Consider the following 23,626-nt stretch of genomic DNA (forward strand, 5'->3'; position numbering starts at 1 on the left):
ACGCTCAGGGGAAGATGTTTATTATTATTTTTGATTTAAGTTTTTAGTACCTGAATTCACTTTATTCCTGAAATTGCAGAGTGAAATTTACTTTAATCTTTTCTTCAACAGGTATTTTAAAAAAAACAGTGGCTGGGTTTACAGGAGAGAAGTTATTCTCTAGATGACAGGTGTTTCCTGTTTATGTGACTCTGAGGAGCCCAAACAAACAAAATTGAGAAATTCAAAAGTGTTTTTTCGCAGTGCGGTTTTCGCAGTTTGACGTCAACACATTTAAGTCAAATATAAAGGTTTTCGAAAAGCTGCTTCACTGTAATTACTTCTCTGTTACGTTTTAGCAGCAAATTTGGTGAAAATTTAAGCATATTTAATATTTTACTTTCTATATATTTTAAAACAAAAATTCATTACATTCTTGTTAGAATGTATTGTATTTTATAGAGAAGACAAGTCAGTAAACTTGAACTCCTAAAAATACTAGCAGCAAAAAGAAACACATTAAAGAACAATAACTATGTTCTAATGATATATTCTGAAGTTGGTCGTTTTGCATAAGGACCAATTTCACTCTCAGTGTTTTATGAGTGTTATTTTAAGTAGATTTGCAATTTTATTTCAGAAATAATATAAATGATGACAACAACTGCATGATCCTCATGATTTTTGTGAGATGCAGAACAAACAGTTTATTGTTCGGTTGACAGCTGTTCACTCAGACGTGTTCTGCATGAAGCCGTTCGCTGCAGAGATGCAGGTGCGAGCTGGAGGTTGCATCTTCGTTATTTCTCAGCACACACAGCTCTGCAGACCACATCCTCTCCTCTGCTGCCGGTCTCTGCTCCTATGCGGGGTTTCAAACCCACTCTGCAACAACAGCTCTGACCTCCTTCAGGAGGCAGATGAGACGGATCGTTTCCTGTTGTTGTGTGATAGATTCATTCTCTCATTTCCTGTTGAGAACACTTGAACTCAATCTTCATGAAGAGACTAGAAAATGTTATGAGCGAGTTGCGTTGGTGCAAAATTTTGAGGACTGAATATATAACCTTAGTATGATCTTCAAACAGATTTGTTAACAGCGTTCATCAATAAAATATCACAGGAGGGACTCAGTGGAAAAACTCTGACTGATCTGGAGCTCTGATGTTTCCACAAACTATAAGGAGGTGAAAAATGTTTCTCAGAAAAATCAAGCAGCTAAAAATACCCCTTGATGTCAGAGCTAAGGAGATGGTAGATGTGATCTGCACCAAAAAGAAGTGATCTCTATTTAAATCAACCATCGTGACAAATAAGATGGCTGATGTGAAGAAAGAGTCATATATCAGAAGGAGTCGCTAAGGACGAAATGATTTATTTGGAAAAAATACACATGAATACACAACTCACAATCACAAACAGTATTATCACGGCAAGGATTTATAAATGCCACAAGAAGCTTGAACATTACATCAATGCGACGTGATGAAAATGTCCCGCGATGCATCTGTTCAGGTCACATTTGCTTTCCGGATGAACCCTGCAACACAAGACCATAACTGTTTTTCCTGTTGGATTCATTCTAATTTAAATCTTGGCCTTTAATTGTTCTTAAAAACAAAAAAAAACCAAAACACCAAATATCTCTGAAGGACATAAAGTCAGATTCCCATCAGGCGAGCTGAACTGACCTTAAGCCTCCACACCAGAAACGCCGCAAAGGCGCCGTAGATGCTGCTCTTGACGATGAAGACGGTGTAGGAGAGTTTGGCCGCCTGTGTGACCCTCAAGTAGGTCTCTGTGAGGAAGGTCAGACAGAAGCAGAATGAATGGCGCTGCTCACTCGTTTAACGCCGAGACTGCATTATTAGGACGGATGGAATATATTTACCTTTTTCCTCGCTGACTCCTGTATCTGTAGCTGAAGGATGGAATCAGATTAGGACACATCATAACTCACATCTTTCCAAAAGAATCCAAATGAAATAATTTCTGGGTTCCAGATCAACATACCTTCAACACCAGCAATTGACATTACAATGTGTTCGTGATGTGTCCCATTGTAGAAGCTGACATTGCAGTGGAATTCAGATTTGGGCGAAGACCACTCGCTGTAAGAGACCCTCAACCTGCTGGTGATTTGGTAAAAGTCTTGTCCCAATGGCTTCAGGGCCCGCTGGTCGGTTGCCACGCCGTCAGTTTTAACGCCCGTGCTGTTCAACCAGGATACACTGACGTGGTCCGGATAGAATTCACTCACCACGCAGACCAAGGTCTTCTTCTTCTTCTTCTCATCTTTCTTGTTTCGACACTCATTTGGCGACGGTGGAAGCACTGTCACCGTTGGTCGATGTGGCACCCGATTCTTTTCTGCAAGAACACAAGGCATAAATCATGACTTACTTTAAAACCGCTTGAGACAGCAAAAAAAAAAAAAAATCCTAGAATTTAGACATACAAAGGTAGAAAAAGACATTAGATGTTGGATTTTAATGCTAAGATCTGGAACAGGTTACATGATTCATAAAAAGGTCTTGTAGAGCTTGAAATGAACGCGTTAATCTTGTACCTACACACCCAGTTCCACCTGCAAGGTGTAAAAACAGCAGGTTTTCACAGCCATGAAGATGGAACGAGTTCACAAGATGAACAGAAATGTGCTATTTGAATCTCTTTCTTACCCAGAACTGTCAGCCTGGTCCCGCCGCCAAAGAAAGCAGGATAATAATCACACAGATACAAAAGCTGCAGGAAAAACTGCTCAACCCTCAATGCTTCAAACAGGTTCTTTCTTTCATAATATCTATTTTTAGATCAACTAAAGGGATCTATGCATAAAAAAACACACAAATAGAACACCTTTAAGGCAAATCATTAAATGCTTAATCATAATAATCAATATGAGTATTAGAGTATTAAATAGTATTAGAAATTACCCTTAACTCCAGCTGATCCAGTTTAACATTAAATCCTGTGGATCATACATTACTTTATATATTAGTTTGTGTCTTACCTAAAACGGTGAGTTTAGTTCCAGCTCCAAAGTAAGCTACTGACTGCCCAAACACAGTAATTCACCCAGATGATAATAACTCCATGTCAGAGAAACCTTTTTTTAAAATTGCTGCAGCAGTTTTAAAAAACGTATCCTTGTCTCTCTATATGCAAAAACCTCCACCTTTGGATTTTTAAAAAACTTTTTTTTTACTGCCTTGCTATGTGAATTAGTTGTGAATCATTTTTATTGCAGGTTTTCTTACCTAAAACAGTGAGTTTAGTTCCTGTTCCAACCCCCCCCCCCCAAAAAAAAAAACCCCAACAACAACACACACCCCACAATCACAAGTATTTGTACTGTAAATATTCAAACTTATAGACTTAAGGACTTAAATTATTTTTTTTCCAATTCAAAATGTTTTCGGAGTCCTTCACACTTGAAAAAGTATTTCTTACCCAAAACTGTTAACCGTGTTCCTCCGCCAAAATAGGCCGGCGAAGTGTCACAGTGCACTGTATCAGTGCGCAAACGGATGCTTTTACTTTCCCTCTGATTATTAAGTTACTTTCCGTGTTTTATTGATTGAAAAAAAAAAAGCATCTTAGTTTTCTTCAGTGAAAGACAAACGTTTATGTTTGTACGGAAATGTGATGTGTTACTCACTGAGAACAGTCAGCCTTGTTCCCTGACCGAAGTGTAAAATACTCACTTACCCAAAACAGTGAGTTTAGTTCCTTTTCCAAAGTAAGCTATAATTCCGGAGTCACACTGAATGCCTCCTGCACCAAAACGTCCGTGAACGTCTCATACTGTCATTGAGGCTGAAGGGTTTTATTTATTTATTCATTATTTATTTATTCATATTTATTTTGCGTTTTGTCAATTTGAGAAAAAAAAAAAAACTCCAAATGTTTCACCAAAGAAATTAAAATCATTTTTAAAACACAGGAAGGGACGTATCAATGTCAGTAAGTCGCTGAATTCCTCCTTCAGACAGATGATGTTTAGGTTAGCCCCAAGTTAGCATGTAGCTGTCTGAACAATGGGTGTCAATGGGAGGAGGTTTTTGTACAGCGGCTCTATGGGACTGTATCACCGTGGATCCCTGTCCCCACCGTGAAAAAGCATCACACAAAAACCTGAAGTGGCTTTTGTTCACTTCTTCCCCCTTCCCCCATCCAGCTCCTCCGTATCTCAGCCTCCATCTCCTCCATCCAGCAGCTGTCAGACAGATGAACTATTTCTGTAACAGCTAAGAAAAGAAGCAGGAACGGAGGAAAGTAAAAACAAACCGGTCTGTTTGCTCTCTTCACAGGAAGTGACGTCCCTGCTGGCCACGCCTCTTTATCCACCTGTGACGAGGTGAATGTTTGTGATGGGAAGGAACTTTTCTTTTTTTAAATCATAACTAGAATAACACAAAAGTCATGATTCAATAAACTATTAATCATCGGAAGGATAATATGTAAATCATTATCATCCTATATCAACATACGTCCATTATTCATTAATAATTGTCAAATGACAATTTTCAAAACATTTTTGTTTATTTTAGATTTAGCACATTTTTGGTAAGTATTGACGTCACAGTATCTGTCAGTCCTAAAGGAACAGTTTGACCAGAGATTTTGTCACAAAAAATTTCCGACACTACAACAAATATCATTTTAATATTGTGTCTTTACTGCGGCAGTGTATTATGTAATATCACAATTGTTCTGCAGAGCTTACCGATGCGTTATGGGCTGATTATTCACTATTATTCCCTCTTTGTCTTACATTATCATCCGGACCTGTACGATCACAAGTTGACTTGTCATGTAGTTCACTATGACTCCTGTAGAGGTCAGTGTAAGATCGTCTTACAGTATTTTGCTGTACACCAAATTATAAAAATATAATAGCGTATAGAGATAAATACAGGAACAACAGTTAGATGTTAACACCTGCTCAAATTTTTTTCAAGGTTTTTAAAAAAAAATTCTGTTGGCCTTCATTGTGAGACAGAGACAAATTGCTTTAATAAAAGAAATCCAATCCACAGCTATCAATTATATATTTTATAATTTCACACAAACATCATCTTCTTATACAGAGAATACATAAACCTGTAAATAAAACAACCGTACAAAATAAAATGAATTTCTGTCACACAAGAGAAAATCAAGATCTGTTTTTTTTTCTTTGTTTTGAATCTTATACATGTGGAACCACTTCAGAAAAATGGAAACATCCCAAAGTAAAGTGCTTTGACTTAGACATTTACTCTTTATCATTGCATTCTTTTCTTAGAGTCTCTTTCCAGGCCTTTCTATAGAATCTTTAAGTCACTTATGATCCAGCTGCATCCTGTCTGTCTGCATCTGTGACATACCTGTACTGGTATATTTGTTCGACTGTTTACTGTGTGTGCATCACTGTGCCTTGCGACGCAGTAGTAGGTGCTGCTGTCGCTGAGAAGCAGCTCTTTAATTTGTAGAGAGAAGATGTTTGTGGATGCATCATTAAATGCCTGGAAGCGACCAGCAGATAGCTGGTACTCTTTTATGAGGAACTCCACTGGAGCTCCGTAGTGGTTTTGTCGGTACCAGAACATGGTGTAACTTGACATTTCGACCTCCTGACCCAAGCTGCACCTCATACTCACTGTGACTCCAGGTCGGGACAAAATATCTCCAGACTGAAGAATTAAAAATGTGACACCTGCAGCACATGAAAGATGATATTTTACTGTATCTCACTTTAATATAGCGAAAGTAAACAGGAACTAAACCCAAAAACAGAGTGCAACATCATAGAAAGCCCTACCTGAGTGCAAAAAAACACACAACAGATAAAGGGATGTGACAAACATCTTCATGATACACCTTCATCCAGCAAATAATGCGGCGAAACTTCAACGCAAAGACAGCACAAGGTCACATGACCAAAAGGTTGGAGGGGAAGTTATTCTGCTGAAGAGACTGAAACTGGCAAATAGACTTTCACTTGAAAGCTTAAGGACGTCAAACAAGTTTAAATAACTTAATCTGCTCCCAAGAGGGCACAGTTGATTAGTTAGGATTAGAATTAGTTTCTCTACATTAACTAATAAACAAACTAGAAAACAAATAAGCAAACAGCTTGTTGCAACTCAAGCCATGCATAGCGATTCTGGGTTTTTGAGAAGCAACACTATAACTATCAACAACTAGAGTGTCTCAAAGATTGTACTACGATTAAATTTGGCATCAAAGTCAAACATGTCGATCTATAAAACCCTCAAAGCTGCAAGTGTTGAAGATCTGCAGGCAAGCTAGAAGAGAGTTGTTAATTGCCTTGAGGAGAATCAACCACAACCACTGTTTGATGAAAGTCTGTTGATGCTTAGGGTGAAATCTTAGATGCCGTGTTTGTCAAAGTTGTTTTTTCCATTTATGTCATCTTTGATAGATTGAAAACTTAAATTCAGCTCCCCATTCTTCTTTTTTTTTATTTTTATTTTTTTTAGCATAAAATGACTTAGTAATCTTTTATTTTGTATGAACACACGATCCCACCGACTACAGATTTCTCAGGTCTCTCAATTAAGAAGGGAGGTGTTTTAAAGATGTTTTTATGAACTTAAACATTATGGACGTAAATTGTTCACATAACTTCAGCCGGGTTTTGTTTCCCCCTGCTGGTGATAAAAATAATGGCGAGCCCAAAAACAAAACTTTCCTCCTTTTGGTTTCGGACTGGTGCACATCCATCACTTCTTTCCAGCTGCATTCAATTTTCGTCTGTTGGCAAACTGCTTCATTGTTTGTAATGCATTTCATTATTTGCACTTCATTTTATTTTTTTTTGACTGCTTTAGTCATTTTTATAGAAGTGTCATTTGGGGACTTGCAATGTTCTTGAGGTCGAGGTTCGTATTCTAACCATTATATTAAAGTATTTTTCCTTGTTTTGTGAAAATATACAGGTACTAATCAATTTACGAACATTCAGAGAGACGAACAAATATATGCAGCCCTATACAACTATTGTCCTGCAGTTCCTCTTTCTGCCACAAACTCCACAGGGGGCAGCACTGCTGCATTCACTCACCTCCAACATTTCTTGTTGTTGTTTGTTGTTGTCTCTTTTGATCATCTCAGAACTTCAGGCTTGGATACTATACTGTTCTTCATGGATGATAAAGTAATGACTGGTGAAAATAGTGGTAGTAGTGATCTGACTCTGACTCTGACTGACAATAACCCCTCCTCCTCCTCTTCCTCCACCCTACAGGTAATCTACATGCTACATGCTAAAGTACTGTAGAGTGGCTGTAAGGAGGTAAACAGTGGGAATCCACGTATCTGTATCACAGAAAAATATTAGCAATGAAAATACCCTGGATTTTTAGCCCTGCTGTCAGTCACAACCCAACTTCACTGCACAACAGGTGTGTTTCAGGGCTTTAAAAATAAAGCTGACTTGACTGTTGTTGTTGTTGGATGATCTTAAAAACTAGTGGTAAGTTCCTTGACGTTTTTTCCTATTCCTCACCTCAATATATATATATATATATATATATATATATATATATATATATATATATATATATATATATATATATATGCATTTTAATATGATTACATATTTTAATTGTTATGTATTGTATGGTAACATATTAAGTGCTTTTAACAATTTTTTTAGCGATTTTACAGTCCAGTATTTGTGGTGGACAGAGTGAAATTATGTGAACTTTATTATTTCTTTGCATTTTTAAACCGACGTACAATCAAGAACGACTTAACTTGAAACCAAATTTACCTGTATTTTATTAATTACGTTTACCTGTGTTGATGTTCTCATGTTTTTCTCATGTGAATAATGTGGAACCAAAAGTTTTCAGGTTAGGTTTCTGCCTGGAAGCATTAACTGACGCTAACGCTGAACTCTGATTGTGATGTTAACCATTAGTCGTGTTGACTGAGAAACTTAATAGAAATAAAACAGAGCAATCAAACATGAAGGGGCGTGTCGGACTTTGCTGACCAGGAAGTGCATCAGCCAGTTATTCATGTAAGTGCAGTGGAAAACCTCAGTGGATTAAGGCTTATTTTAGCCTCTGCAACCCCAGGATAAAATTCATTCTTCAGTGGTAAAGATTTTAAAGTTACATTACGGTACTACAGGATTTTATTTATTACGTGCTGTTTTTATGTCCTGTTACTGTTTTTTGTAAGAGGACATAGGAAATAGTACGTTCTTATTTAGATTAGTAATGGCATTTAAATGACATCAAGTGGTAATTATAGATTGGGATTTAATAAATAGCAACTTGCAAACTATTCAACTTACAAACAACCTCTTGGAACAAATTATGTTTGTATGGTGAAGACCACGTGTATCGGTGTAGATTCTTCAGATTTAATCTGCAGTGATAATTTTTACCCAGCAGATGGCGCTGTCATCATGAGTTAGCTGGGCCAGTAAGACTTGATTCTCCACATCTACAACCAGCAGCTGGAGCAGAGAAGGCTGCAACAAGGCCCTGATCAGACCTGGTGCTAATGCCCATCTTGTGGAAGCACCTGTCCACTACCTTTAAGGTAAAAATGTAATTCTATAAAAAAAAAGGTTTTTTGGATCCACTCAGTCGGTGTGTAACAAATTTTCTTTCTTGCTCTAAATCTATCATCAGACATTTGAGATGAGAAACTAATGATGCACAGTCCACCAGATATTCCTGGTGTGGTTTTACAGCATCAGCGAGTCTGATGATGTCACAGATTATTAGAGATTGTTAAATGTTTCACTTTTACAACCATCCCTGACTTTATGTATGTTTGTAAAAAAGCTGAAGCTCTGGGTTGGTGTCAGTAGATCCACTTTAGGTCCAACACAAAAATGAAAATGAAAATTATTATTTTGCTATATTTCATACTGAATATTTGTCCACTGGACACAATTCAATGAACTTTCATACAAGCCTTGTAGGGGCTTGTGCATCTCATAATTATTTTACTCATTTTTAGGTACATTTTCAGATGTTGTAGTCGATCCACACCAGCACAGGAGTAAGGTTGCCATCAAATTATTTATTTATTAGAAATAAACAGAAAATCACTTTTTGTAACGGGGTCCTATTATAAAAAACAATTTTTTTCGAGTCTCTACACACACACACACACACACACACACAAATACAGGTACTGTATCGAGTGTACAGCCCACACACTTGTGAAATGGTGCAGAAACGCACTGATCACAATCAGCTCCTGTCGTGACGTAACCACAAGAGTGATTTGTATATCCCCACCCCGTCTGCACGAGAACACTCCCCTCTCCCCGGATTTGTGGCCGTTTCATCCTGACGTAAAGATCTGTGTGTCGCCATGTCGTCACTCAGTTAGACACGCACGTTGCTCAATTGTTGGATTCTTGCTATTCTTGTATATTTCTGTGTATTCTCATATATGACTGTATGTGACTGTGTGTGTGTGTAAGCAGAGGCTGATAATTTCCCTTTGGGATTATTAAAGTGTTCATTCTTTCATTCATTCATTCATTCATTGTATGTACAAATCAACATAATTGCTCCCAACCATATGCAACCTAGCAACTTATCTTATTTACAGTTGCTTATGAGGGTTGTGAAATCAGCTCGTAGTTGGCTTACCAGTTAGCTCCACTTCGGTTCCCTCTGCAACGACCTTTGAAGCGAGTTTCATGTTAACAAAGTGGGGGTTGACAAGCGACTCTGCCCCCCAATTGTGTGTATATATGTGTAACCTGTTTATGTGTGTGTATGTACGCACATTTAAACATTTAAAGGTGCAGCCACAGAAACAGCCTCATCTCAGTAGAGCTCAATTTCAGCAGAGTTTGGGGCAAAACATTTCAAACGTCTGACAGCTGTGTGAAATTGATTAAAAAGAGCATAATATGGGACCTTTAAAATCAGTGTTTGTAGAACATGAAGTAACTGAGCTTATAGATGTTGTCTGTAAAGGAAAAAAACATATTGTTGTTACTGGTTGTTGTTTTTTATCTGAGTGCAACAAGAAAATAAGAAACCTGCTGCAAATGTTAAACGTTCTAACGTAAATGTCTGCACCAGATCACAACAAGCAGCTGTTGTTTGTCTCTGACGCTACGACAGTTTTCCAAGCTGTTTGCTCAGAGATGTAAATTGTGTGTGTGTGTGTGTGTGTGTGTGTGAGCGGATGCAGGTGTGAGCAGGATGTTGTGGTGAAGATGAAGGTCGTGTCTTCATCACTTCTCAGCAGAGAGCAGCGCTCTGCAGACCACATCCGCTGCTCTGCTGCTCTCGCCTCCTCTGCAGCGTTTCGGTGTTTGTCACTTCAGCAGCAGCTCTGACCTGCAGAGGAGAACTAGTACTTCCTGTTGTTGTGTAGCAGACTGACACTCGCCTTTATTTTAGCCGAATTTGAACAAACATAATATGTGTTGATTATTAAGAGAATTTAAACCGACATCGACTTCTCTCATCTGCCGAAAAGTGCGTACATACAGTATGGATGAAATAAAATTTAAACCTACACAAAGTTCATCAGTTCGACTAAAGTCAGAAGCTTTGGGTCTCTTTTCTTTTTTATTTTACCGGCTTGATTTTAAAACTGCAGTATGAAATAAAGTTTCAACCACAAACTTTTCTTGTTCAGGTCCATGCTTTGTTAAACCTGATCATCTTAGGACTCATATTGTGAGCATGGACGAAAAGTCACAGAGAAATGAACCAGTTGGAGCTCGGACATCCTTGTATTAAACTCATCACATGATTTCACAGAGGTTACTGGAAAAAGTCATTTACACTGTTTCGGGATCATGCGTCAACCCTTCCTGTGAGGTTAGCAGTGTCTGGTTGTGTCTCAGCTCAGCTCAGTTGGGCTGTTTTCCACCTGAACCCTGCAGCAGACAGAAAGGACATTGAAAAAAAAACAGAAAACACAACATTGTTGTTAACGATTGCATCAAGATATCCTTTGATATCATGTCTATAATGCATTTTCCATGTCAGATCTATTTCTCATCTACATCTACAGATGTAAGAAATCATTATAAATGACACAATTTTTAGTTTATTTTGTCCGGTTGCGCATTCTTGATGGATCAGTCCTGTCTGTCTTTCATTTGACTGGATTATTATTATCTTTTTGTGCATCTGTACCATGATGAGGCACATTTTATGGATCACATTTAGAACTAAAGATTCTCAGTGGTGCAAAAGAATTTGTCTGCATGTTAGTGTTTCAAAACAACCATGAGATCAGGCAGAACAAACCTGGAGTTTCCACACCAAAATGGCCACGAAGGCTCCATAGATGCTGCTCTTGACGATGAAAACACTGTAGGAGAGTTTGGCCGCCTGCGTGATCCTCAGATATTGCTCTGACAAAAAATCAGCAAATATTCAGACAAGTAAAGGACAGTCTACTCCATGCTAAGTGAGAGAGAACTGATTACTTACCTTTGTTTGCGACTTCTTCTTCACCTCCTTTCACTGCCTCCTCTGTGATAAAACAGATAAAACCAGGATGGAATATTACATTTCCTAGAAGAAAAAAGATTCATTTTCATTCATTCCTGAGGGCTGACTTTACCTTGGACACCGGAAACCCAGTTGGAAGGATAAATGGTTTTTGTTCCATCATAAAAACTGACAATACAGGTGAAATTGTTGCCCACTGTGTTCCAGGACTCTCTAGAGACCCTCAACCTGCTGGTCATTTTATAATCCTTCCCATCCCGCTGGGCGAAGTCATCAGTCGCCACGCCATCAGTGATTTTGCTCCCGTTGATAGTCCAGGTTACTTCGGCGTGGTCCGGGTAGAAGCCTGTGACCACACAAACCAAAGTCTTCTTCTTTATGTTGTCCTTTTGGTTTTTGCACTCCTTTGACGAAGGTTGGAGCACTTTCACCGTCGGTGGTTGTGGATTTCGTTCTTTTTCTGCAAAGATGAACAGAAACACTAAACTGAACCTGTTACATCAGAAACACTTGATTTACACAACATGATCGTCATGGCGATCTGTTCTCATGAATCCCATTCCTGCTTTAAACCATCCTGAACTCGTCGGCTGGTGTTCCTTCTCCTGAATGAACAGGACCAGACTACACCAAAAGAACTGCCTTCATTTACCAGTTTAAATTTTCTGTTTGCTTTTGTAGTGTTTTTCCAATAATCAGAATTTTTTCATTCATTTTTTTTAGAACTTTTTGCAAACAAATGAAGCTTTTCTGGTCCGCTTATGCCAAAGAAAAGCAATTTTACATGGAATTTTTGCAACAAACACAACAAACATGTCATTTGCTTTACAATAACGGCACATCTCACAGCTGAATGAACACTTAGGGATGTGATTTGATCATTTTCTTACCTAGCACTGTCACTTTGGTGCCACCGCCAAAATAAGCAGGGTTGTAGTTGTTCACACTGACAAGGCTGTAGACAAAAACCTTTCGGGACATAGTGTACCGACCGTTTTTTTTTCTTTACTTTTATTCCCATATATACTAAACCATTTAACAGTACAGCTGTTACAATTCTGGAAATACATCTACAAAATAAAATGACTGATTTACAGCTAAAACAACATTGATTACAACAGTAAACCCCGGTAGTCATGATTTGATACGGTTCTCTGTGATAAAGTTCTCTGTGAAATACTGTGATCAAGTATTCCACAGAGATTATAGGCTCTCATGTGAGAGTGTTAATCTGGGCATACTGTCACTTTCTTTAAAATCGCTGCAGTACTTTCCCTGGAGAACAATGATTCTCGATTTCACTGGGAAAAAATAACGCCTGCATGAACTTCTTTCATTCTGTTGTTCCTCTAATTTATTCACCACCATCAAAACACGCTGCTTCAGTTTTGTTCTGTTTTCTTACCTAAAACGGTGAGCTTGGTTCCAGCTCCAAAGACAGCCTTGTCGTAGGTCCACACAGACCTTCCACTGCAACAAAACCCGACCCACTGTCTCTCCTGACACTTAATCCTATATGTCACTGTTTTCTAATCTCCTTGTTTAGGTAACTTCTTCTTCATGCGCCTTCACATCTAAATACATTTCCTATGTTTCATTTATGTTTTAAATATACTAACATCAAGTGTTACATTTTAATCAGTCAACCCTTGGAATACACGAAGAACGTCTGAGCAAAATAATACCTGAACAAAATGTAATGACTTTTAAATTTGTTTTTTTTCCCCATAATTTACAATTTTGTCCCTCCTGCATTATATACCTCAGTATTAACATGATTCAGAAATATTGGACTTGACACTTTGAACAAAATTATCATTGACAAGTTTAGTTAATGCTCTATTTACACTGAAGTGTTTCAATAATCTCTCTCTGTATATAGAAATAAAATCAAATATTTACCTAAAACCATCAGTTTGGTTCCTCTCCCAAAGTAAGCAGGATCGGTGTAGATCACAGTGTTTTTACTCCAGCTCAATAGTTTAGCTTTGTTTGTTCAAATGGTTTGTTCCTTTTCTTTACACTGTTGTGAGTTTGTTGCAGTGAGGCGAAGTTTAAAAGAGTCAGACTTACCTAAAACAGTTAGTTTAGTTCCTTTTCCAAAGTCAGCTCTCACTCTGGAGTCACGCTGAATGTGTCCTGCGCCGAAACGTCACCAAACATCTCATAATCAGGACTTTTAGGCTGAGTCTTATAATCTGGAGGCTGGAGGAGGTTCAGACGTGCAAAATGAGCATCATAATGAACTTATTTTGCTTTTTGTCAACATGAGAAAAAAAAAAGATAACTCCAAATGTTCCACATAAGAAATGAAAATCATTTTTAGAATAACATTTCAATGCCAGCGTGTCATGATATCTTCTCTTCCCTCATACTGCTGATGTTTAGGTTAGCCCCAGGTTAGCATGTAGCTGTCTGAACAATGGGTGTCAATGGGAGGAGGTTTTTGTACAGCGGCTCTATGGGACTGTATCACCGTGGATCCCTGTCCCCACCGTGAAAAAGCATCACACAAAAACCTGAAGTGGCTTTTGTTCACTTCTTCCCCCTTCCCCCATCCAGCTTCTCCGTATCTCAGCCTCCATCTCCTCCATCCAGCAGCTGTCAGGCAGATGAACTATTTCTGTAACAGCTAAGAAAAGAAGTAGGAACGGAGGAAAGTAAAAACAAACCGGTCTGTTAGCTCTCTTCACAGGAAGTGATGTTTCTACTGGTCACGCCTTTTTTATCCACCCAGCTACCTTTGGTCAAATAAAACATACTTTCTGAGAAATATTCACTGCTTCAGTGACTATGTCAACAGTCAATTCTCACATAAATCAAAAATTTATAAAACGGTTTTACTGAATGTTTCAAGAAAAAAAAAAATCCTGGATTTTATTGATTGATTTATTGATTGATTTATTGATTACTGCTAGTTTGTTGCACTGTCAGCTCCTACCAACATTTCAATCAGGAGACAGTGGTTGTTGAAGCAAATGATATTTGGTAATTAGTTTGTTTGAAAACCATTCATTAGGGAGGATTAGCAAAAAATATATCCCCCTTTGTAATTGATCCGTTAGTAACATTTACACCAAATGTAGTAATGAATTTCACAGCTGAATATGTTGATCATAAACCTTAACATTGTTCTCCACGTTACTATAGATGGCTGCTATATTTGTGAGTTGCTTATTGAGTCTATTTTTTTGTGCTGAGATTCACTTTTTTCTTTGAGTTCATTAAATTAAACTCACAAACAGTTTCTGTCCTCTCACTCTAGACTTTTTATTCATTATTAAACTCTAAACAGCATTATTTTTTTTACCACAAGCTGATGGGAATCAATTCACAGACCAAGACCATCTTAGTCGGAAAATAAGAATATCCAAGTATGAGAGTTATGAGATATAACCTGAGTATCTTTTGCTAGACCTCCATTTGTTTGAATTTCCTTTATTGCTTTTATCAGTTTTTAAAAAAAAACAAAACCCTAATATAAAACAGTACAAGCTTTGATGTTGACTTTTAATTTGAATAGTACAACATCAATCTGTTTTATGTGACTCTCATTAATCTCGGTGTTGTAAATGTTATAATATGTTTGCTAATTTTTGCTTTCAGAATTTAAATATTACAAACACCACCGCATTCAAACCGCTCAGGTTGAAAACCCTTTAATGAGCAGAACAGTATTTTCTAACAAGAGGTTTGTGTATTTTGTTCAACTTTAGTGTCTTCAAACAGAAGTAAATGACATGAGGAATGAGGCGACCACATGTGACACTTCTCAGGGTAAATATGTTGTGTGAACACCTGCTCACTTATCTGAACGGATCAGTTTTTGGCAGGAAAGTCTGAATATTGTAGAGGCAGTTTTTGTCATCTTTAATAAACAGGCGTGTTCATTTTGCTTTGAATAACTTCTCCAATCTAGTGGATTTCCCAATGCTCACTTTCACATTATAAATTGCATCTCATGTCCTCTTCCTCATGTCTTTAACCCCTCTCCATCCTCTTCATCCTCTCTTCCCTGATTTCTCACAAGGTTTTTGTGTAGCTTCGTAGGCTTTCTGAAGCGCTGTGCTGTCCTGCTGGCGCAGTAATAGACAGCTGAGTCTGCAGCTTCAACCGAACTTATCTGCAGAGACGACTTCAGCATTGTCGGCCGGTACATGCGGCTCCTCTGGGAGGGATCTTCAACATCTGTAGTATCTTTGCCAAGAGAGTACGCTACTATCTTTAAAACGTTCCCGTTGAAGTTTTGTCTGTACCAGTACATGTAGTAGTATTGACTGTCATCTTGTTCACACTCCAAAGTGACAGAAGGGTCTCCTTCACGGCTTATCATAAATGGATGCTGTTGAATTTTTACACAGGAGGAGAAATCTAGAAAGCAAGAAGAGAGTGGTAAACAAACAGTGTTTGCAGTAGTTAGCATCTGTTTTCTATCAGCTAAATTTAAATGTTCTTACTGCAGAAGATTAGAAGTGCAGCCGTGAGGACGATCATTTCCACAGTGGTTATAGTTATACGTTGTCATTAAAGGTAAGGTATTCACTGTGGTGCAGCCACTTTTGCTTTGCAACCCAAAAACATAGTTGAGAAACAAGCTGTGATCCTCCTCCTCCCCTCTATTACCTGAATGCAGCTCATCTCTCAACCCCTCCAGTCATTCCTTTTCTGGTGCCCATTTTTAACAAATCCTTTTAGTGAGTCCTTATTTTTGAATCTGATCCGGATAAAAAACTTACCGGAACAAGTCAACACTGTTTTCCAGCAAGAATTTATGTGACACTCTGATTCCAAATTCTAGGAGTGACCCCTAGTAAAGGGGTCATTTGTGGGGGGGGGGGGTTGTGTGTCAAACAATCATTACATGAATAACTCATTTCTAAACACATACCTTTATTGACTCAGAGATCAATTTCCCCTGCCTTTTTCTCTGCTTTATTACTGATTAGTTATTGAGAACAAGAATTCTCTGAGGAATTCTTTTTCTGTCCTGCCACCTATTGGTCAAACCTCCATCCATCCATCCATCCATCCATCCATCGATCTTCTACCACTTATCCATAGTCGGGTCGCGGGGACAGCAGCTTCAACAGGAAGCCCCAAACTTCCCTTTCCCCGGCCACATCAACCAGCTCTGACTGGGGGTTCCCAAGGCGTTCCCAGGCCAGTGTCGAGATATAATCCCTCCACCTGGTCCTGGGTCTGCCCCGAGGTCTCCTCCCAGCTGGACGTGCCAGGAACACCTCCCTAGGGAGGCGTCCCGGAGGCATCCGCACCAGATGCCCAAACCACCTCAACGGACTACTTTCCACGCGAAGGAACAGCGACTCTACTCTGAGGTCCCGTCCACACGATAACGGAAATTTTAAAAACGCAACTTTTTTGTTGCGTTTACGCCTTCCGTCCACACGACAACGCAGATATCCGGAATGAAAACGCAACTTTTTAAAAACGCTGGCCGAGGTGGATTTTTAAAAAAAACGCTGGGTCTGCGTTGTCGTGTGGACGGCGTATCCACGACTTTTTAAAAACTCTGACGTCTTGCCTGCGATGAAAACCGCTGTGACGTCATATTTATGGGCCCGTGTGTTGTGACAACAAAACACGGAGGATTCCTATTTGATAAAATTTGACTCAATACTGCCACCACATGGTTTGGCATGCTTATAGCCATCTTCAAAAACGCACTGGTGCATTTACGTGTGGACAGAGATTTTTAAAAAAATGCTGTCGTGTGGACGGGAATCGTTTTCAATGCTTTTGTAAAAAGTTCCGTTTTTAAAAAAATCCATTATCGTGTGGACGGGGCCTGAGCCCCTCGTGAACAGCAGTGTTTCTCACCTTATCTCTAAGGGAGACACCAGCTATCCGTCTGAGAAAGCCCATTTCAGCCGCTTGTATCCGCGATCTCGTTCCTACGGTCATGACCCATCGCTCATGATCATAGGTGAGGGTAGGAACGAAGATTGAACGGTAGATGGAGAGCTTTGCCTCTCGGCTTAGCTCCCTCTTTGTGACAACAGTGCGGCAAAGCGACTGCAATACCGCTCCTGCTGCCCCAATTCTCCGTCCAATCTCACGCTCCATTGTTCCCTCACTCGTGAACAGGACCCCAAGATACTTAAACTCCTTCACTTGTGGAAGGACCTCATTCCCCACTCGGAGAAGGCAGTCCACCGGTTTCCTGCTGAGGGCCATGGCCTCAGATTTGGAGGTGCTAGTCCTCATCCCCGCCGCTTCACACTCGGCTGCAAACCAGACCAATGAGCGCTGTAGGTCACAGGCTGATGACGCAAACAGGACCACATCATCTGCAAAAAGCAGCGATGCAATCCTCAGGCCACCAAACTGTAACCCCTCCTCACCACGACTACGCCTCGATATCCTGTCCATGAAAATCACAAACAGAATTGGTGCACAGTCCTGGCGAAGGCCAACAGCTACTCGGAACAAGTTAGACTTACTGCCGAGAACCCGAACGCAGCTCTCACTTTGGGCGTACAGGGATTGGATGGCCCTGAGGAGAGGCCCCCTCACCCCATACTCCCGCAGTACTTCCCACAGTATATCCCTGGGGACTCGATCATACGCCTTCTCCAAGTCTACAAAACACATGTAGACTGGATGGGCATACTCCCAAGACCCCTCTAGGATCCCTGTGAGAGCAAAAAGCTGGTCCATTGTTCCACGACCAGGACAGAACCCACATTGTTCCTCCTCAATCTGAGGCTCGACAATCGGCCAGACCCTCCTTTCCAGCACCTTGGAGTAAACTTTCCCAGGGAGGCTGAGGAGTGTGATGCCCCTGTAGTTGGCACACACCCTCTGGTCCCCCTTTTTAAAAAGAGGAACCACCACCCCAGTCTCCAAGTGTCCCCATCATTGCCGACGTGTGCATTGAAGTCCCCCAGGAGAACAATGGAGTCCCCTGCAGGGATCCCTTCAAGGACCCCATTTAGGGACCCCAAGAAGGCCGAATACTCTGAACTGATATTTGGTGCATATGCACAAATAACAGTCAGAGTTTCCCCCCCCCACAGCCTTAAGGCGTAGGGAAGTGACCCTCTCATCCACCGGGGTAAACTCTAATACAGCGGCGCTCAGCCGGGGGCTTGTGAGTATCCCCACACCCGCCCTGCGCCTCACGCCTGACGCAACTCCTGAGTAAAACAAGGTCCAACCCCTATCCAGGAGTTTGGATGCAGAACCAAGGCTATGAGTGGAGGTAAGCCCCACCAGATCCAACTGGTAACGCTCTGCCTCCAACACAAGCTCCGGATCCTTCCCCGTCAGTGAGGTGACATTCCACGTCCCCAAAGCCAACTTCTGCCGCCCGGGTCTGGTCCGTTGTGACCCCCTGTCGTCACTGCCACCCATATGGCAGCTCACCCGACCCCATCAGTCTGCCCTGCGGGTGGTGGGTTCACAGGGGTGGGAAGAATCTACGTTGCCTTTTCGGGCTGAGCCCGGCCGGGCCCCGTGGCAGACCCGGCCACCAGGCGCTCGCTGACGGGCCCTCCGTCCAGGCCTGGCTCCAGACGTGGGCCCCGGGCTTCCTCCGGGCAGGGTCACATTTTTCCCTTTCCGATTTATCATGGGATCTTCTGAACCATTCTTTGTCTGGCCCTTCACCTGAGACCTGTTTGCCTTGGGTGACCCTACCAGGAGTACAAGACTCCCGACAACATAGCTCCCAGGATCCTTAGGGCACACAAACCTCTCCACCACGATAAGGTGATGGTTCCTTGGAGAGATTGGTCAAACCTACTTATGACAAACATAGACTCTAATCAAGAAACATGTATCTAGTCTGTACCACTCATATCTTATTCATAATGCTGATTAGTTGAAGATTTATGAAGCTCCAGCGCCACCTACTGGAAAACATTAAACTTGACCTTGAGTTTCTCACCAAACTGTCAGAATGCCGACTTGATATTTGGGGAATAAATTCCTCTTATCAGGAGGTCACATTCCTGCAGGGAACTGTGGGGAGACAATAAAAAATGACACTGTAAATAACTTCTATAGTGAATGTTCTTCCTGGTGCTAGATCTCTGACAGCTTCTTAAGTGTTGGACTATTGAATCTGTGAACTAACATGTCTATTATTACACCATAGACCATAGAAATTTCAAAAGGGGATGAGACGTTACTGGTTTTGAACCACCTAAAGGACTCCCTTAGTCGTTATGATATCTGAAAATGAATTAATGTTGGTTAGAGCGGTTTATTCCAGGTGCAGTGTTCTTTGATCTGTAAAAGATGAATAGATGTGTGAGGAGGTTTTTGTGTTGAGGGGCAATGAAAGGTTTCACTGTGTATAGTAGCAGCACAGAAGTACACTGCACTGCTGCTCTGGGTGAGACCTTCAACTGTTAATGTGCAGGTCTGGTCTTTAGATGCATCTCCTTCAATCCTCACGTTCACTCCATCCTCTGTTTTTCCACTTCCTGCGAACAAGTACCCCAGAAGCTGAAGCTGTCTATCGGACTGCTTGTACCAGAATATGCGGTTATAGCTGTCAATGCTATGAGAACACTTGATTATGGCTGTTTCTTCCAATTTTCGGTACATTTCAGCTGGAGTCTGAAGGACTTGATCGCTGAGAGATGAACCTAAGACAAAATACAACATGAGCGTAACCATGACTGAAAACATGGATTAGTCTCAGAACACAACTGGATCAAGTGGAATGTAAAGAATACAAACAAGAAAACCTGAAAATGGATCGTTAAAACAATCAGGAAGAAAACTGTGAATTTAAAATATTTTGGATGACGTTACCTGACACCAGCATTGTGTTGAAATGGATTGTTAGAAATATTATAACCATGTTCTTTCTATATTGGGTGATTAATATCAAAGACTTTTGCTTCGATGGTGTAAATCATGTGTTTTCTTTAGTGTACCAGTAGTCCTAGTTTTCTTGAAGTAAACCCTCCTATCAGCAAAGCAGCATGACGTCACTAAGTGGGTGGTGTCATCATATATCTATATATCCATCTCTTTGAAGATCATAATCGTCTCGACGTATCCGGCTTGTGTGTCACTCTTTTGCTTGAGCTCATCCCAGCTGGCTGCAGGCAAGAGGCTGGGTACACCCTAGAAGAAACACTAGCTCATTGCAGGGCCATATGAAAGACAAACAATCCGGCACGTTCACCATCAGAGCTCGAAGTGATCGATTCACCTAAGCTGCATGTTTTTGTAGGTGGAAGGAAGCTGATGGACCTAAAGGTAGTACGACATGGAGGGCTATGCAGAAGACCAAATGATCATTTTGTTGCCAGGTTGAGTGAGGTCAACATGCAGTGATCAACCACAACACACCACAGACATACTGTACTGCCCCCTAGTGAGAGGAAACACAATGACAATATCCTGTTTTTATGGAGTGTGTGATGAGAGCAGAGACTCCATCGGTCTGGTGTGGGGGGTGATGTTACCACAGATATACGATGACTTACAGGTGGCTGCTCTCTGTGATGTTGTGTGATTGTATTGGAGGTCCCACTACTGTGGAGATGAGGGATTCAGTGGGTAACAGTGTTCTGGGGTTTTTGTTCAGCTTTCTCGTGCTTCTGTATCACTGTGTTCACTCACAGCACAGAAATACCAGCCTTTGTCTCCTGGCTCCAGGTTCTTCACTGTTAATGTCCCTCTGTCATAGACACGTTGTTGGACTGCAAATTTTGCATCCGTGAAACCTTGTTCAAATTCAGGATTCCCGTTTGGTGTACTGTAAACTATCTGCCTCATAGTTTCTCCAGGCAGTTGTCTGTACCAGTACATCTGGTAAAAGCTGCTCCCCTTTGTGTGGCTGCACTCGATGGTCACATTTTCACCCTCTTTCTTCCATAGCATGGGTGGCTGGTTGACATCATTCCCTTCAGTCAGACCTGTTTGTATCAAAATAAAAATTTCCACTTTGAAAACACTTCCAACGGACATAATGAATAAAATTCAACAACAATAAGACAATAATAAAACGTTGATTGTGATATAAATGACCTGTAGTCCACAATAATGTGACTGATGATATGAGGAGGTCTAGTCTGAAGAGAACATCCATGTTGTGTGAATGAAACAGTTTTGCGTGAACATTAAAGTCGTGACAGAGATGTGAAGCAAGACAGGTGTGTGTCACAGCTTGAAGATCATCAGTCTGAGTGTATGTGGGAGAATAAGTAATACTGCATCCCCCCCTACAGTACATGACTGATGATTATTCATTTTATAAATCAGTCATTCAGTGATGTAACGATGGAATCACCTTATCCAGAGACACCACTGTCAACAACGTGGGCGTTATCTTCGATCAGGATTGGTCCTTCAGTGACCACATAAAACACGTTTCAAGGACTGGATTCTTTCACTTTGGCAATACTGCAAAAAATCTGGCACATATTAAATCAACAAGATGCAGAAAAGGTAGTCCATGTTTTGTCACGTCGGGCTGGATTACTACATTTCATGACTGTCAGGTTGCCCCGACAAATCTATTAAACATCGTCAGCCGGTCCAGAACACAGCATCTTGTGTTCTGACAGTACCCAGATTGAGAAATCACAATTCCCCTGTGCTGGTTCCTTGTTGAAGCCCTTTCAAAGTTATGATAAATTTCTGAATTTTGCTTTGTCGGACGACAACATTCAAGAAGTGTGGGTCTACAACAGGATAATAAACAGACTAAAAATACTTTAATTACTCAGAAGCAGCTTTAGATCAAGGCTGACATCAAGTGTTGAAACCGTGAACATAGAGCAGCGTTCTTGTGTTGATGTGAGGAGAATCTGCAGAACTGTGGTGACTGGCAGCACAGAAATCCACTCCACCGTCAGTTCATGTATAGTTCTGGAAACAATGAGGTTGACTATGCAGGACAAAAACCCTGAAAGTCTTTTTTTCCCCAATTGCCTCACCTTCTGGGAGGTGCAGATTCAAAAATCCCCAGAACTTCAGAGCTTCACTCCACCCCCCCCCCCCATTTATTTTATAAAATAAATGAATGTTGGTTAGAGCGGTTTATTCCAGGTGCAGTGTTCTTTGATATGTGAAAGATGAATTATTAGATGTGTGAGGAGGTTTTTGTGTTGAGGAGCAATGAAATGTTTCACTGTGTATAGTAGCAGCACAGAAGTACACTGCACTGCTGCTCTGGGTGAGACCTTCAACTGTTAATGTGCAGGTCTGGTCTTTAGATGCACCTCCTTCAATCTTCACGTTCACTCCATCCTCTGGATAATCGTTATTATATCTCATGTACCCCAATAATTGAAGCTGTGTGTTGGATTTCTTGTACCAAAGAATTTGATCGTAGCTTTGAATTGTGTGTGAACAACTTATTTTGGCTGATTCTCCTGGGTTCTTGTACATGTCAGCTGGAGTCTGATGGACTTGATCGCTGAGAGATGAACCTGTTTAAAAGATCAGCAATAGAAAGAAACAACAGTGAACAAACATGAGGATGAGTCTGCAGGAAACAACTTTCAAACCTTTGTTACCTGAAACAAGTAGGACATTGAGGCCTAAGCAGAGGACACTGAACATCTTGTTTGTGACTGAGGTGAAACACTTCTGCTCTCCTTTTTTGTGCAGTTCTTTTTAATGTCAACACCTCTGCAAAGCCAACGTCCTGAAGTGAGGTTCCCTCAGTGTGGGATGAGAGCAGAGACTCCATCGGTCTGGTGTGGGGGGTGATGTTACCACAGAGATACGATGACGTACAGGTGGCTGCTCTCTGTGATGTTGTGTGATTGTGTTGGAGGTCCCCCTACTGTGGAGATGAGGGATTCAGTGGGTAACTGTTCTGGGGTTTTTGTTCAGCTTTCTCGTGCTTCTGTATCACTGTGTTGACTCACAGCACAGAAATACCAGCCTTTGTCTCCTGGCTCCAGGTTCTTCACTGTTAATGTCCCTCTGTCATAGACACGTTGTTGGACTGCAAATTTTGCATCCGTGAAACCTTCTTCAAACTCAGGATTTCTAAATGGTGTACTGTAAACAATCTGCTTCATAGTTTCTCCAGGCAGTTGTCTGTACCAGTACATCTGGTTATAGGTGCTCTCCTTTGTGTGGCTGCACTCGATGGTCACATTTTCACCCTCTTTCTTCCATAGCATGGGTGGCTGGTTGACATCATTCCCTTCAGTCAGACCTGTGTGTATCAAAATAAAAAT

General features: G+C 40.7%; 2 protein-coding genes across 2 annotated transcripts; both read right to left on the bottom strand.

The window, feature by feature from the left end:
- Nucleotides 1-1,324: 1,324 nt before the first annotated feature.
- LOC137611272 (immunoglobulin heavy constant mu) lies at nucleotides 1,325-23,083 on the bottom strand. Its single transcript, XM_068339375.1, has 14 exons — nucleotides 22,952-23,083; nucleotides 22,565-22,864; nucleotides 15,491-15,498; nucleotides 12,853-12,889; nucleotides 11,560-11,907; nucleotides 11,427-11,468; nucleotides 11,241-11,347; nucleotides 10,841-10,864; nucleotides 5,352-5,657; nucleotides 2,661-2,724; nucleotides 1,993-2,349; nucleotides 1,871-1,900; nucleotides 1,671-1,777; nucleotides 1,325-1,519 (listed from the first exon to the last, which is right to left on the bottom strand). Exons 1-14 carry the CDS (start codon nucleotides 22,995-22,997, stop codon nucleotides 1,496-1,498), a joined length of 1,800 nt encoding a protein of 599 aa, XP_068195476.1. The 5' UTR covers nucleotides 22,998-23,083; the 3' UTR covers nucleotides 1,325-1,495.
- LOC137611187 (uncharacterized) lies at nucleotides 19,405-21,581 on the bottom strand. The gene is made up of 5 exons (XM_068339255.1): nucleotides 21,459-21,581; nucleotides 21,027-21,346; nucleotides 20,232-20,319; nucleotides 19,763-20,062; nucleotides 19,405-19,430 (listed from the first exon to the last, which is right to left on the bottom strand). Exons 1-5 carry the CDS (start codon nucleotides 21,517-21,519, stop codon nucleotides 19,405-19,407), a joined length of 795 nt encoding a protein of 264 aa, XP_068195356.1. The 5' UTR covers nucleotides 21,520-21,581.
- Nucleotides 23,084-23,626: the final 543 nt, after the last annotated feature.

This window comes from Antennarius striatus, chromosome 17 (assembly GCF_040054535.1).
Source record: "Antennarius striatus isolate MH-2024 chromosome 17, ASM4005453v1, whole genome shotgun sequence".
Classification (NCBI taxonomy): domain Eukaryota; kingdom Metazoa; phylum Chordata; class Actinopteri; order Lophiiformes; family Antennariidae; genus Antennarius; species Antennarius striatus.